Source organism: Pogoniulus pusillus, chromosome 8, assembly GCF_015220805.1.
Source record: "Pogoniulus pusillus isolate bPogPus1 chromosome 8, bPogPus1.pri, whole genome shotgun sequence".
NCBI classification, from domain to species: domain Eukaryota; kingdom Metazoa; phylum Chordata; class Aves; order Piciformes; family Lybiidae; genus Pogoniulus; species Pogoniulus pusillus.
In genome coordinates this window covers 6,642,208-6,656,592 of record NC_087271.1, presented here as the reverse complement: position 1 = coordinate 6,656,592, position 14,385 = coordinate 6,642,208, and the positions used below count along the sequence as shown (strand labels likewise).

The 14,385-nt window shown below is 42.7% G+C and overlaps 1 protein-coding gene across 7 annotated transcripts in view; it reads left to right on the top strand.

The window, feature by feature from the left end:
- Positions 1 to 14,385, top strand: part of VAV3 (vav guanine nucleotide exchange factor 3) — a 184,219-nt gene that overhangs the window by 101,760 nt on the left and 68,074 nt on the right. For 6 of the 7 annotated variants that reach the window (XM_064147095.1, XM_064147094.1, XM_064147091.1 and 3 more), the window contains 2 exons: positions 3,816 to 3,917; positions 8,037 to 8,137. In XM_064147095.1, the coding sequence (XP_064003165.1) occupies positions 3,816 to 3,917; positions 8,037 to 8,137 (203 nt within the window). The remainder of the gene's footprint in view (positions 1 to 3,815; positions 3,918 to 8,036; positions 8,138 to 14,385) is intronic. The other variant, XM_064147093.1, reaches the window with a different exon arrangement.

The window sequence follows — 14,385 nt, the reverse complement described above, 5'->3', positions numbered from 1 at the left end:
AGCCAACAAGGACATATATGAGGTTAGATGGCAGTGAATGAATAAGAGAGCATGACAGAGGTGAAGAAAATTCAGTTTTTCAGATAAAAAAAAATCATTGATATGGTCATTAGTCAGGGTTTTTTGATAAGGAAATGATTGAAATAATCATTAGAATCTTCCAATCACTAAATGAAAACCTGTTGGGTTTGAAGAAACTGAGCAGTTCAGTCTTTGGAACCAAAGTAGGTCCTTTTGTAGGTAATACACAAAAGATCAACTGAACTTTGTGTTTTATTCTGAATCTGTATTGTATTAAATGTTTTCAGCTTTGCATTCTTCTATGCGAGTAGGGCAGATGTATCCAAATTTTATCAGACAGCAGAGAGCCAAAGCTGTTAAGTCTGTGTATCTGGATAAACCCTCTCTCTTGTTTAGGACTTCATGATCTGGTCATTTAGCCCAGAGATGAGTAGAACAATTGATGTTGAAAGCAAGTGGAGGACCTGTGACAGCTGTACATAGAATCATAGAATCAACCAGGTTGGAAGAGACCTCCAAGATCATCCAGTCCAACCTAGCACCCAGCCCTAGCCAGTCAACTAGACCATGGCACTAAGTGCCTCATCCAGCCTTTTCTTGAAGACCCCCAGGGACGGTGCCTCCACCACCTCCCTGGGCAGCCCATTCCAATGGGAAATCACTCTCTCTGTTCAGTGAGGCAGCAGCTTCATTCTTTCCCATTTTACCACTGTGCTTTTTTTCCCCCCTCAGTTAAGGACTGCAAAATGAAAGGGAATGGCTTTATAAAATATGAAGCAATGAGAATGTTACTTTTTCTGCGAGGAAGAATTAAGACAGTGTATCATCTTTGTTCTCTTAATAGGGGACATATTTTCTGTAGTCCTTCTGTTCCAATCTTTGTGTGAGATAGGCTGAGAGAAGAATGAAAGAAAATCTGTGCATACAAAGGAAGTCCTGCAGTCAATCGCTGGTGTTAAATAACTCTCTGTATGATGTAGCAATGTTTTTTCTTATCATCCACTATGCTAATTCTTTGTGAAAAACGATCCTGTTCTAATTAAATTAATGGGCTCTTGTTTGGTTTGTTCCTGAAAAAATGGTCAGGTCATTAGGATTAATTCTGTAGGTTTTCCAATCTGATGGGTCCCTGCCCTTAGGCTAGTATTTTCCAAACTCTTTTGCAAGCTTTCCTGGTCTCCACCAAATGGTCAACAAAGAGCAGCTTTGGTTAGGAACATTAAGTAGTGCAACAAGTTTCAGGGAGTTTTCAGGGTTGTCCATAGCCAACAGTGTAGCCCAAGAGATTTTAGCAGCTCTTTGGCAACCGTTACAAGAAAGATCTGGATGTGCTAGAATGTGTCCAGAGAAGGGCCAAGAGGGTGATCAGAGGGCTGGAGCAGCTGTCCTGTGAGGACAGGCTGAGCAGCTCCTTGGCAAATGTTACAAGAAAGATCTGGATGTGCTGGAATGTGTCCAGAGAAGGGCCATGAGGGTGATCAGAGGGCTGGAGCAGCTCTCCTATGAGGACAGGCTGAGAGAGTAGAGGTTGTTCAGTTCACAGGATCACAGGATATTAGGAGTTGGAAGGGACCTAAGGAGATCGAGTCCACCCCCCCCTGCCAGAGCAGGTTTGGATAAGAGAATGCTCTGAGGAGACCTTATTGTGGCCTTCCAGTATCTGAAGAGGGCTACAAGAAAGCCGGGGAGGGACTTTTTAAGGTGTTAGGTAATGATAGGACTAGGGGGAATGGATCCAAGCTAGAGGAGGGCAGATTTAGCTTAGATATTAGGAAGAAGTTCTTCACCATGAGGGTGGCGAGACAGGTTGCCCAGAGATGTGGTGGAAGCCTCATCCCTGGAAGTGTGTAAGATCAGGCTGGATGTGGCTCTGGAAAGTGTACCTGCCCTTTGCAGGGGGGTTGGAACTATATGATCCTTGAGGTCTCTAACAGCCCTGACAGTTCTGTGATTCTGTGTTGTGAAATACAGGCCTTGCTCTGTGCAGTTAACACCCCTGAGAAAATAAACTGGTCTCCTGATGTAAAAAGTTCTTTACTACTTGGAGATTATCCTCACATCTGTACCTTCTTGCTGTGAGTGAGTAGTATCAGTGCCTGCTTTAGTTAGCAGGAGTTGTGGCATTAACGTCTTGCATGCCATGGCAGAAAGAGACTCTAGTGAGCTGGCTAAATACTACTGAGTGTGATGTTATTCTTAACCATAACAGCAAAATCCCATTTACTCTCTGAGTACAGTTTTAAACACATTCATTTTCAGCAGGTGGGTTAGAACATTGACCTTTCTGATACTGGTACTCAAACAGATTCTTTAGATTGCTTTATTTTTATAAGCCTTTTCATTCCTGCAGAGATTGATGAGTGCATTTTGGTCTCTATGTTTTATTGCAGTTTGTGCCTCTCTGTGTCTTAATCTAGAACTTATTTATAAGACATAAAAATGAAACTATCCTAATAGGTGTCTCCAGGTTTAATGCAAGAATTTGCAGTTATGTGTGTGGAAAAAACCTTTTAGTCTTTCCTTTGAGTGTTGTAGATTCTTTTGTTCTTACACTCGAGATTTTTTTTCCCTATCTCTATTCCTATGAGGAGAGGCTGAGGGAGCTGGGGGTGTGCAGCCTGGAGATGAGGAGGCTCAGGGGTGACCTCTTTGTTATTGTCTACAACTACCTGAAGGTGTAGCCAGGTGGGGGTTGGTCTTTTCTGTCAGGCGACCAGCATCGAGATGCTTGAGTGTGTCCACAGAAGGGCGATGAGGCTGGTGAGAGGCCTTGAGCACAGCCCTGCGAGGAGAGGCTGAGGGAGCTGGGATTGGTTAGCCTGGAGAAGAGGAGGCTCAGGGGGGACCTTATTGCTGTCTACAACTACCTGAAGGGTGGTTGTGGCCAGGGGGAGGTTGCTCTCTTCTCTCAGGTAGCCAGCGCCAGAACGAGAGGACACAGCCTCAGGCTGTGCCAGGGGAAATTTAGGCTGGAGGTGAGGAGAAAGTTCTTCACTGAGAGAGTCATTGGACACTGGAATGGGCTGCCCAGGGAGGTGGTGGAGTCGCCGTCCCTGGGGCTGTTCAAGGCAGGATTGGACGTGGCACTTGGTGCCATGGTCTAGCCTTGAGCTCTGTGGTAAAGGGTTGGACTTGATGATCTGTGAGGTCTCTTCCAACCCTGATGATACTGTGATACTGTGAAGGGCACACAGTCTCAAGTTGTGCCAGGGGAGGTCTAGGCTGGATGTTAGGAGGAAGTTCTTCACAGAGAGAGTGATTGGCATTGGAATGGGCTGCCCAGGGAGGTGGTGGAGTCGCTGTCCCTGGAGGTGTTCAAGCAAAGCCTGGCTGAGGCACTTAGTGCCATGGTCTAGTTGATTGGCTAGGGCTGGGTGCTAGGTTGGACTGGATGATGTTGGAGGTCTCTTCCAACCTGGTTGATTCTGAGAGTCTACATAACAGAGTATTGGAGAATGAAGTGAGCTTTTTTCAGGTCCATAAAATGATCCTAGTTAAATGAACAGAAATGAGAACCAGATGATACTTGATGTCTAGTTTTCTAGTCACTATAGCAGCTAAGGTAGGTACAGGCTGTATATCAGGACCAGGTCTGCATAGTATTATAATTTAGTTTTTTTGCTTCAGGTTGTGTGCTAAAATCTATATTAGGCTGTATTTCTGGTTCTCCTCAGTGAAAACCCCTTAGTTGTTCTTGAATTCAGATTTTCTGCTGTGAATGCCACAGTTTCTTCTAGATTTTACCAATCTAAGGCAGATTTCAAATGTTATTTAATTTATTTATTAACTTTTAGGTCAAACATACGGCCAGAATATGCAGACACAAGCTTTCATGAGTTCAAAATGCATACCTTCAGTCGGGTGACATCTTGCAAAGTCTGTCAGATGCTTCTGAGGTAAGAATTTTGGGTGATTTGTGGAGGTGGGGTGTCTTTTTTTTTTGTGTGGATTTTTTTTTTTTACAGTATCCCTGCCTGCAGTGAATTATTTTGAGTTAAAAGAGTATGTGGAAATCTAGGGCTAGCTGCTTAACTGTCCTAAGACAGAGAAACCATGAAGCCACATGTAGTATATCTCATTGTGTTAACGTGTCCAGAGAAGGGCGATAAAGCCGGTGAGCAGCCTGAACACAACCCTGTGAGGAAAGGTTGAGGGAGCTGGGATTATTCAGCCTGGAGAAGAGGAGGCTCAGGGGCGATCTCATTGCTGTCTACAACAACCTAAAGAGAGGCTGTAGCCAGGTGGAGTTGGTCTTTTCTGCCAGGCAACCAGCAACAAAACAAGGGGACACAGTCTCAAGTTGTGCCGGGGGAGGTCTAGGCTGGATGTTAAGAGGAAGTTGTTGTCAGAGAGAGTGATTGGCATTGGAATGGGCTGCCCAGGGAGGTGGTGGAGTCACCATGCCTGGAGGTGTTGAAGCAATGCCTGGATGAGGCACTTAGTGCCATGGTCTAGTTGAGTGTCTAGGGCTGGGTGCTAGGTTGGACTGGCTGATCTTGGAGGTCTCTTCCAACCTGGTTGATTCTATGCATCATGTATGGCAATGTTTTTGCTAGAAACAAAGGGACTCTTAAGCATTCTGATACAAATAATAATTGAAAATACTTTAATCTTTACTACTTATGTTTTTTTTCTTGTCTGATTATGCTGAAGATGAAATTATGCACCTACCATTTCAGTGTGTCTAATTTTGCCAGTATTAAGATTGGGGAATGTTACTGAATTCAAAAGAAAACAAAAGAACCAAACCCAAATGAAAATTCATATTTTCCTCTCTAATCTTGGAAATGGGCAATATAACAGAATAAAAATGGGTAGGTGCTAGGTTGGACTGGATGATCTTGGAGGTCTCTTCCAACCTGTTTGATTCTATGATTCTAAGCTGTGGTGACAAAATTGCCCAGTATTATGAGGACTGCTGCTAAAGGCTCAAGACATTTATCAGAAGACTACTTCATCATGATTTTTCCAGGAGGATTGCTTTACAGGAGTTCTTAGGTCAGTGACAACAGTCTGGTTCAGTTCTGACCACTGTGGCTGCTCCATCAGGCTCACTATTTGTAGACCACCAGTCACAAGAACAGATGGAAGGCTTCCTCAGTAAACTGGATGATGACAACGTTCATAAATGTTTGATATGGGGACATGACTTTGAGAGACAGAAAATAACTGGGGCATTTACAGGCAGTTCTGAATTGGAGGTGTGTGGACAAATTGAAGGTAGATGTTGCAAAGCTAGATAAAGGCTTGCAGACAGATCATGGTTTCCTGAGTGTGAGGATTTGTGAAAGTAACTGGATCTAAAATGTTCCATGTTTTCTGCTGCTTCTCTGTGAAACTCACAGAAGCTTGTCTGTATTTGTAGTTTCTTATTCAGCATTTGAGTTATCCTGTAGAAGCTATGTTTGGTTTTTATGGGAAGTGCAATGGTGTAGAGGTATGTACAGAACCCTAAATTTCATAGTGTAGATTGGAGAAGCAAAAGCTTTGTAACCTTTCAGCAGTTCAAGGGCTGCCCAGCTAAGCTGTGAATACCCCAATGTGGGAAGTGCTCAAGAGCTTTGAGGCATACAGTAGGGTCTAAGCTACTATGAAGTGTAGTACAGACACTGTGAACTAGGCAACGGGAGGACTGATTTCTGAGTTTGAGGCACTGTGTCTCTTACAGCTCTGACTGCTATTGCTGAGCTTTCAGGGCACAGCCTGCATGATGCTGCCCTGTTGTGCATAGGCATGCTGATTTGCTCCGAGATAACTTGAGTATCCCAAAGTGCTACCCTGTGGTTTACAGTCATGTCTCTGGATAGCTAAGCTGTATTCAATGCCTACTAGACTTAGCCTCTTCCAATGGGAATAAAATCCTAGTCTTAAGAGGCACCTGTAGAGAAGGATAATGTGTCCTATACATTAGTATAGAGTATCTGGCATTCCTGTGTAACAATAAGGAAAAAATAAGAATGGAAGAATAAAAACCAGTAAAGTGGATTAAAAATATATATATGTATATTTCTACTTATTTCTCTTTGCTTATATATTCCAATACTTACAAATACTGAAGTTCTCAGTGTAATTAAAAATATATTTCATCACTAGCAGTCTAGAAATTGCTGTAGTAAATAGCAAGTGTTGTACATTGTGTTCAGGTTTAATTGTCCTGTGTTCTGTACGAGGCACCTGACTTTCCCTTGAGGTGTCATGTGAGAGTCGGATGCATGATGCCAGTCACTAGTGGTGTTCCCCAAGGATCAGTGCTGGGCCCAGTCCTGTTCAATATCTTTACTGATGATCTGGACAAGGGGATTGAGTCCAGTATCAGTAAGTTTGCAGATGACACCAAGCTAGGAGCAGGTGTTGATCTGTTGGAGGATAGGAGAGCCCTGCAGAGGGACCTGGACAGGCTGGATGGGTGTGCAGAGGCCAATGGGATGAGATTTAACAATGCCAAGTGCAGGGTTCTGCACTTTGGCCACAACAATCCCAAGCAGCGCTACAGGCTGGGGACAGAGTGTCTGGAAAGCAGCCAGGAGGAAAGGAACCTGGCCGAAGATGAGGCAGCAGTGTGCCCAGGTGGCCAAGAGAGCCAATGGCATCCTGGCCTGCATCAGGAACAGTGTGGCCAGTAGGACAAGGGAGGTTATTCTTCCCCTGTACTCAACACTGGTCAGGCTACACCTTGAGTGCTGTGTCCAGTTTTGGGCTCCTCAATTCAAGAGAGATGTTGAGGTGCTGGAATGTATCCAAAGAAGGGCAACAAAGCTGGTGAGGGGCCTGGAACACAAACCCTCTAAGGAGAGGCTGAGGGAGCTGGGGGTGTGCAGCCTGGAGAAGAGGAGGCTCAGGAGTGACCTCATTGCTGTCTACAACTACCGGAAGGGAGGCTGTAGCCAGGTGGGGTTGGTCTCTTCTGCCAGGCAACCAGCGATAGAAGAAGGGGACACAGTCTCAAGTTGTGCCAGGGGAGGTCTAGGCTGGATGTTAGGAGGAAGTTGTTGGCAGAGAGAGTGATTGGCACTGGAATGGGCTGCCCAGGGAGATGGTGGAGTCACCATCCCTGGAGCTGTTCAAGCAAAGCCTGGATGAGGCACTTAGTGCCATGGTCTAGTTGACTGGATAGGGCTGGGGGGTAGGTTGGCCTGGATGATGTTGGAGGTCTCTTCCAACCTGGTTGATTCTATGATCACTCCAAACTGGTCAGGACAGTCTTGACAACACATATGCAATGTGGAGTGTGAGCAGATACATCAGTGGATGAAATGTGTAACTGCTAAGAGGTACATGTAAAAAGCTGTTAGCCTGCTAGCTGTTCAGTGGATAGAAACTAAGAGAAAAGGAACACACAAATCTGAAAATAAACCAATTTCCTCAGGCTTCATTTCAGCTCCTTAAGGGGAATTGCAGAACACTTAGAGCAAGGAAAGTGACTCCTAACTTAGCAACTCTAATATTAACCAGACTTGGATATCTCTCTGGGTTTGGTGTCTGTGTGATGTGGGGTTTTTTTTGTTGTTGTTGCTTTGTTTTCTCCCCCCCCCTCCCCTTTTTAAAGCTTTCCCCCTTTTGAGTTAACGTCTCTGAAGTCAAGGATATTTCCAGTATAGCCTACACATTCCTTAATGCTTAAATATATTTTCAAGCTTGTGACTGTCTCAAAATGCATCTTATTCTTCATGGTGTCTAGGCTAATTCCCACTGAGATGAAATGAAGTGCAGCTCTATACTAGGATAGATGTGTAATGGTAGTGGTTGAAGTACACCATGCCAGAGTTGCTTTGGGCTAAACTGAAATGGAGATAATTCTGGACTACCAGAAGCACAATCTGGTTATGACTTTTGAAAGGCTAGTGGTGACAAAGAGGAGGAGAGCTGCTTGTCACTTGTGTCACTTATTCTCAGTGCAAGGACTATCGTCACACACAACAGCAAACGACTTTTAATGCTTTATGCTGCGTCTCTTATTTCCTTTATGTGTGGAATTTACCACCTCTAATGTATCACAACCTAATTTTATTTTACAGGGGAACATTTTATCAAGGCTATTTATGTTCCAAGTGTGGAGCTGGAGCACACAAAGAATGCTTAGGAAGATTAGACAATTGTGGCAGAGCTAATTCAGGTGGTAAGTCATTTTTATTGTTAGAATACCATTTTTAATTAGGACATAAAACTTGCTAGATATAATTAAGGTTTAATTTACCTCTAATTTGTGTTTATTGTAACATACATACTTGTGAAACTACCATTTATAAGCACAATTAGAACTGCATTTGGAATTCATAGGGATTTTTATTGTTGCTAAACTGAAGTGTTCCAAAGCAGGAGAGAACTGCTATAGGTCAAACCCAGTTTCTTCCTCAGTGCTGTACACAACAGAGACTTGCTCTTGTTTTAATCATAGGCTGCTCATATGTAACACCTACTCTATGGCACATCATCTATCATCCTTGTGGTTCTCCCTTCATGTCTGTGTCATTTCAAATATTTTCCTCTCAGCATCTAAAGCTGTTTGTTTGTGTTGCCTCAGCTTCCTCTTTCATCTGCTTGGTTTCCATGGTTTCTGTCCATTCACAATATGCACAAAAAGGTGATTGATGGCTCACATCTAAGGACTGTTTTTTTTCCTCTCCTCTTGTTATCGACTGCTGTGCTCTGAGTTTCTTCCCTGGCCGTTGTCACTTTGTGCTTCCTCTATTTTTCTGCTCTTTGGAACCTTAAAGACTTTTTTGACTTGAGCTAAGATTTCAATGACTCTAAATTTGCCCCTTTCTCTTTCTGCTCTCTAGTGTATCTGTAGTTCTCTCTGACATCTTCTGATGCTAGCTCTTGAAATTTACATCCTTTCCCTAGGCCTGTTCAGTTGGTAGCAGTGAGTTTGTTACAGTCCAACCTGCTAGTCACATACTTGTAGTGCCATTTTGGACTCTTCCCTCTCTACAGGTTCCTACCTATTCTTTCTTCTTTGTAGAGATGATTTTGTGCTTAAGGGGCAGGGTGGCCAGGGAAAACAACAACTGGCAAGCACGCACGCTCCCATCCTGAATTTCCCTGTGTTTGAATGTGCTTGAAAAGGAGAAGGCATTGGGCCCCACAATGATTTCTGGAGTGCAGTTGTACATGTTGGCAAAGTTTCTAGTTCACTGTCCCTTTCGCTTCTTGGAAACCTCTACCTTCCTTGCAAGAAGGAAGTTTGTGAAGTTCCTGTTCTCACACCAGCTGCTGCGACCTCCTCCGTTGTGTAATTCTCTTTCTGATATTGGTGTCTGCAGCCTTTGCAAAAAGATGTTGCAGCAATCATCTCTCCCACTGCTTTAATTGCATCATGGCTTCACTAAGCTCCTGCTTCAGAATTTTGGCTGCTTTTCCCCTTGCAAAACTGTATAAACTTGTTTCTGCCTTTGTCCCTATTTGCATTAATTCCTGACTTGATTTTTGCTTCTTGGCTCACTGTGCTATTTGCCTGTTCTGTCATGAAATCATCAGGGTGGCAGGTACTGACTTCTTCTGCAGTCAGTGAGCTTGATTTTTCTCACTTACTTTCCTGTCTTAGGCATCTTCCAAGTCTGGAATTTAAAAACCTATTCTGTAGGTCTACAAGCCATAAAAATAAATCACAATATTTTTCAATGAAGTCCTTTTTTTGAACACTGTTCTTTTTTTTGGTAGAACCTCCTATGGATATTATAAAGAAAATAAATCTCCATTGAAACCAGAATATTCTAAAGCATTTGCATTGATACTAATAGAGTGGAAAAACAAACACACACTGCTCTTCACAAAAGAGCAATTTCCTCTGGTTTAAACCATCCCTGTTCCTACTTTTTTCTTTCCTTTGTACCTTCTGTTTTAATTGCTTTTGTAGTTTTTAGTTTAATTGGATAGCTGACACCCCAGGAGGCAGGAGCTTGTCTTTTGATTCCTCTCCAAAGAGCTGTGGACACATATGGTGCAGCATGTAGCAGTAAGAATGACCATTAAATGCCTGGATAACACAAGGCCTGATTTCTTGCAGTTTTCCTGTATATACTTAAGTATTGCTGTGCACTTGCTAGAGGGAACAAAATCAAATCACACTTCCACTTCTTTGTGAGTAGTATAAGTTATCATTGTACAGCTTCAGAGGACCAGAATGTTAATTTGGGTTTTACTTGAAATCATTGCCCATTGTAAAATGATACTGCACCAAGTCTTAAGAGCAATTGGAAGCAACTGGGTTACTTAGAGGCTATTTTCTATTTGGCTTTCTATGTTTAGCTTTTATCGAGGTGTTCTGCTCTCTGTCCTCTCTTCAAACTTCTTTTTCTCTTTCCAGTCTACTTTTCTTCTATGCAAGGACTCAAAGCTGTCTGTAGCTCTGTTACAAACTAGAAGCTCTTCTGCATGTTCATGTGGCAGCATGAAAGGAGATGGTCGGCTGGGGCTTCCTCACAGCCTGCCCTGGGAGTAGATCATAGCTGTGAAAAACAACCTGTAAATTGCAGTTCTTGTCATGCATCCCCATGCTCTATGAATTAAAGAGTATGGAAAAGACAAATGATTTTGCCCACCTTGCTGACAACGTGTCCTGTTTCAGCTTGATGAGGGACTTTGCCAGTGAATGTGAAGGGAAGTGCTGAGGTTTCTCCTTCCACTTTTACCCTTTCTTTGCCCATTCCTAATGTTCACAGTGTAAGGAAAGGTTTAAGGAGGAGTTTTATTACCAGTTGCCTGTATGATCCATAAAGGGGTGGGGCAATTCAGACTCTTTTTAAACCCTGGTTTGTGCAACCCCAAGTATAAATTATTTTCTGGAGCTATGCTTTTTATTTTTCAAGAGCCATGCTGAGTAATGAGATCTCCCATAGGTTACCTGCCACACCTGCTAAGTTGTGCAATATTGCTCAGGAAAGGCAGGCACAAAGACACCATGTAATATTCCCTGTTTTCTCTGCATTTTGTAGGGAAAGGATGCTCTACATGCACAACATTCCAACACAGTTTTCGTTTGGAAACTCTTCCTTTTGAAGTCTTTAGAGACTTTAATTTATGGTAAATTTAATTTTTCTAGTGATGTCATTTACCATTCCTGTGGGAAATTAGCAGAAGTGGTCTGGGTGTGCTAGTGGGTAAGAGATTGTGAAGTGTAGCTGGAGTGCTTCAATATAGCAGAATGCCTGGGAACATTTATTGTATTACTATGCATTTCTTCTGTTTCTAGGGGACCATTACAACCTTTTCCACAGGCTATAACGGACACCAGCCACAATTTCCCTTGTAGAAATCTGGACATGATTATTACTCAGTCATGTAGTAGTAATTACTACCACACACACTGAAAAAAGTAGGTAGAATCATGGAATCAGTCAGGGTTGGAAGGCACCACAAGGATCATCTAGTTCCAAGCCCCCTGCTGTGAGCAGGGACACCCTACCCTAGATAAGGCTGGCCACAGCCTCATCTAGCCTGGCCTTAAACTCCTCCAGGGATGGGGTAACCTGGGCAACCCATTCCAGCCTCTCACCACTCTCATGGTGAAATATATGTGTATGTACCCCATTAGAGATGTGTGGCCTGTTCAATCTAGAGTTCTGTCATTCTGCCAGTGGGTGGTTGCAGGTGCTTCACAGAGAAGTGCATAAGCTCTGTATGGCAGACAGTGCCCAGGAGGGATGCTGCTTTCTTAATCCAGTGAAAATTTCTTCTTTTTATTTCTTTTTTTTTTGTTTTCCTTTTTGTATCCTCAGAGATTTTGCATCTTGTTAATACCTTTGCCTATCTTCCCTAACTGCATTTCAGAAGATTTGGAACAATGAGTTCCCTAAAGTTTTTGTTTGGATTTGTTTTTCTCTTTTAAATGTTACTGTTTGTTTATTTTTTTTTTTATAATTTGTAGGCTGGTTATGCCTGGCTTTTTTCTACCTTTCCAGTTGAATCATAGAATCAACCAGGTTGGAAGAGACCTCCAAGATCATCCAGTCCAACCTAGCACCCAGACCTATCCAGTCAACTAGACCATGGCACCGAGTGCCTCATCCAGTCTTTTCTTGAAGACCTCAAGGGATGGTGCCTCCACCACCACCCTGGGCAGCCCATGTGGGACTCTGTTAGGGTTTTATGAGAAGAGTCAATAGAAGCCTTGACTATCTACTTCTGTGTGATAAATGACTTTATTTTATGACTTCTCATGACCTTTTGTTAGCATGCTCTCTGGGCTGAATAGTTTTTAATATCTTTTTTTATTCAATTATCTCTTAATAAGTGGAATGTATTCTGCACCTCAGGTGATTTTTCATTCTCATTCCATAGATGACTTCTATTTCTGGAGGTCTGTTTGAGAAGAGGTGATCAAAATTCAAAGCACTGCAATGAGAATATACCCTTAGGTGTAAAGGCATTTGCATTTTCTGGTTCTGTAGAGGTGAAGGTTTTGTTTTCTTTTTGGGCCACTGAGCAGATGTTTTTGCTAGCCTTTGTGAAATGATGCTCAGAATTTCCTCAAGTGGATGAAATGTTAGGAGGAAGTTATTGACAGAGAGAGTGAGTTCCCATTGGAATGGGCTGCCCAGGGAGGTGGTGGAGGCACCGTCCCTGGAGGTCTTCAAGAAAAGGCTGGATGAGGCACTTGATGCCATGGTCTAGTTGACTGGACAGGGCTGGGTACTTGGTTGGACTGGATGATCTTGGAGGTCTCTTCCAACCTGGTTGATTCTATGATTCTGTAAGTTACAATGTGTAAAAAATTCAAAGGACAGCCAAGCCAGATGAAAGCTTTAGAATGACAAATGTAATAAGGGTCAGATGAAAATTACACACTTGGGAGAAAAACATGGACAAAATCTGAAGGTCAGCTGCTGTGTTGCCATGCTATGCTTTGTGCACAAACATGGGCTTAGCTTTTCAGATGCCTTGCTTCAGAGCAGGCCATTCAGCAGACTAGAAATGGCAGGGATGAAAGATGCAGAGTTAAGTGGTTGGATGTCGGTGGTGGGTTTTAGTTACTGTCCCTGCCTTTGTTGCTGTAAATCATTAGTGCTGGTTCAAGTCTTTTGTGCTCATCTCTCTCACTGTTTAAGAAAAAGTATTTCCCCTGAAATGGTTCCTTGTACATGCTCAAGCAGACCTCTGCATTTCCATACATTTCACTCTTATGCTCTGGTCTCTTTCTGTGGCTCAGTCCTCTATGCCCTTTCTTTTTTGCTTATGTTCTGATGAACTGCAAGTCTGATTGTGCACTTCTAAACACAAAGCTTTACAAAATTCTTAAGCACTGGGATTACAAAATGGATGTACATATTTCTGACATGTTTATTAGCACATAATGTTGCTCTTTTCTGTTGTTGAAGTCTCCTTTTTATTTTCTACTTCTGCTTCTTACCTGAGTTTCTATGCCCTATTTCAAGGCAGAGGACAATTTCATTTATCTGATGATGCCCTTCCATTATATGGGAGGATTTATATTTGGGACTGGTTAAGAGTGGGACTTTTGATTACTGAGCATGAGTAATACACACCTTTAAGAGAAAAGAAAGAAATTATATCCCTCATTATTCCCACTTCCATTGTACCCATTGTTCTGTGGTCCTTGCAATTTCTACAGAGGTCCTCAGCATTAATGAAATAGCATCACTTTGCTCAGAACATGCTGCAGAAGTCCAGTGACTGGTCTAGACTGGTCTGCTCATTTAGACTGCTAGTCTAAACCAGCTAAATTAACAATCCATTTCTCTTGCCAAACTGGAATTTTCCCAAATCTGTCCAATTATAGTGGATGAAATATTCTCAGGCAAATGTTTGCTGGTTCCACAGACTGCTGAGTATTTCAATTAGATGAACCTCCAATAACTGTTGTACAATCTGAATATGTTTTGAATATTTTAAATACTGTGCCAAACCCACAAAACTTTCTTCTTTATATCATTGTTCCCAGGGAATGTTAGAAGCATCTCTCATCAGGGCATAAACAGATTAGAACAGCACTGAGTTTCAAGGTTTAGGGCAGGGCAGGCCACTAAACAACTGGCAGACACTCTCTATTAATCTTTCTCCCTTCCCAAAGGGGAAAAGAAAGGGAGTAAGGGAGGGAGACTTATGAATTAGTAAAGAAAACTAAAACTACTTTAATGAAAGTAATAATAATAAAATGAAGCATTCACAAATATGTACAAACCCAAAACTGCATCAAACCCAGCCCCCTTGATAGCAATTAGTCACTGTCACCACTGAGACTGTGGCAGAAGTCCCAGACTGGAGTCTGTGGAAGACTGGAACCAGACTGAGGAGCTGAGTTCTGGAGCTATATTCAGAAACTCATGGTTTGGGATGGAAGGCAGAATGGACAAGGTCCCCTTCAGGTGCTGGCCATTGAGGAAGAGAGGTGAACTTGTCCCTTGT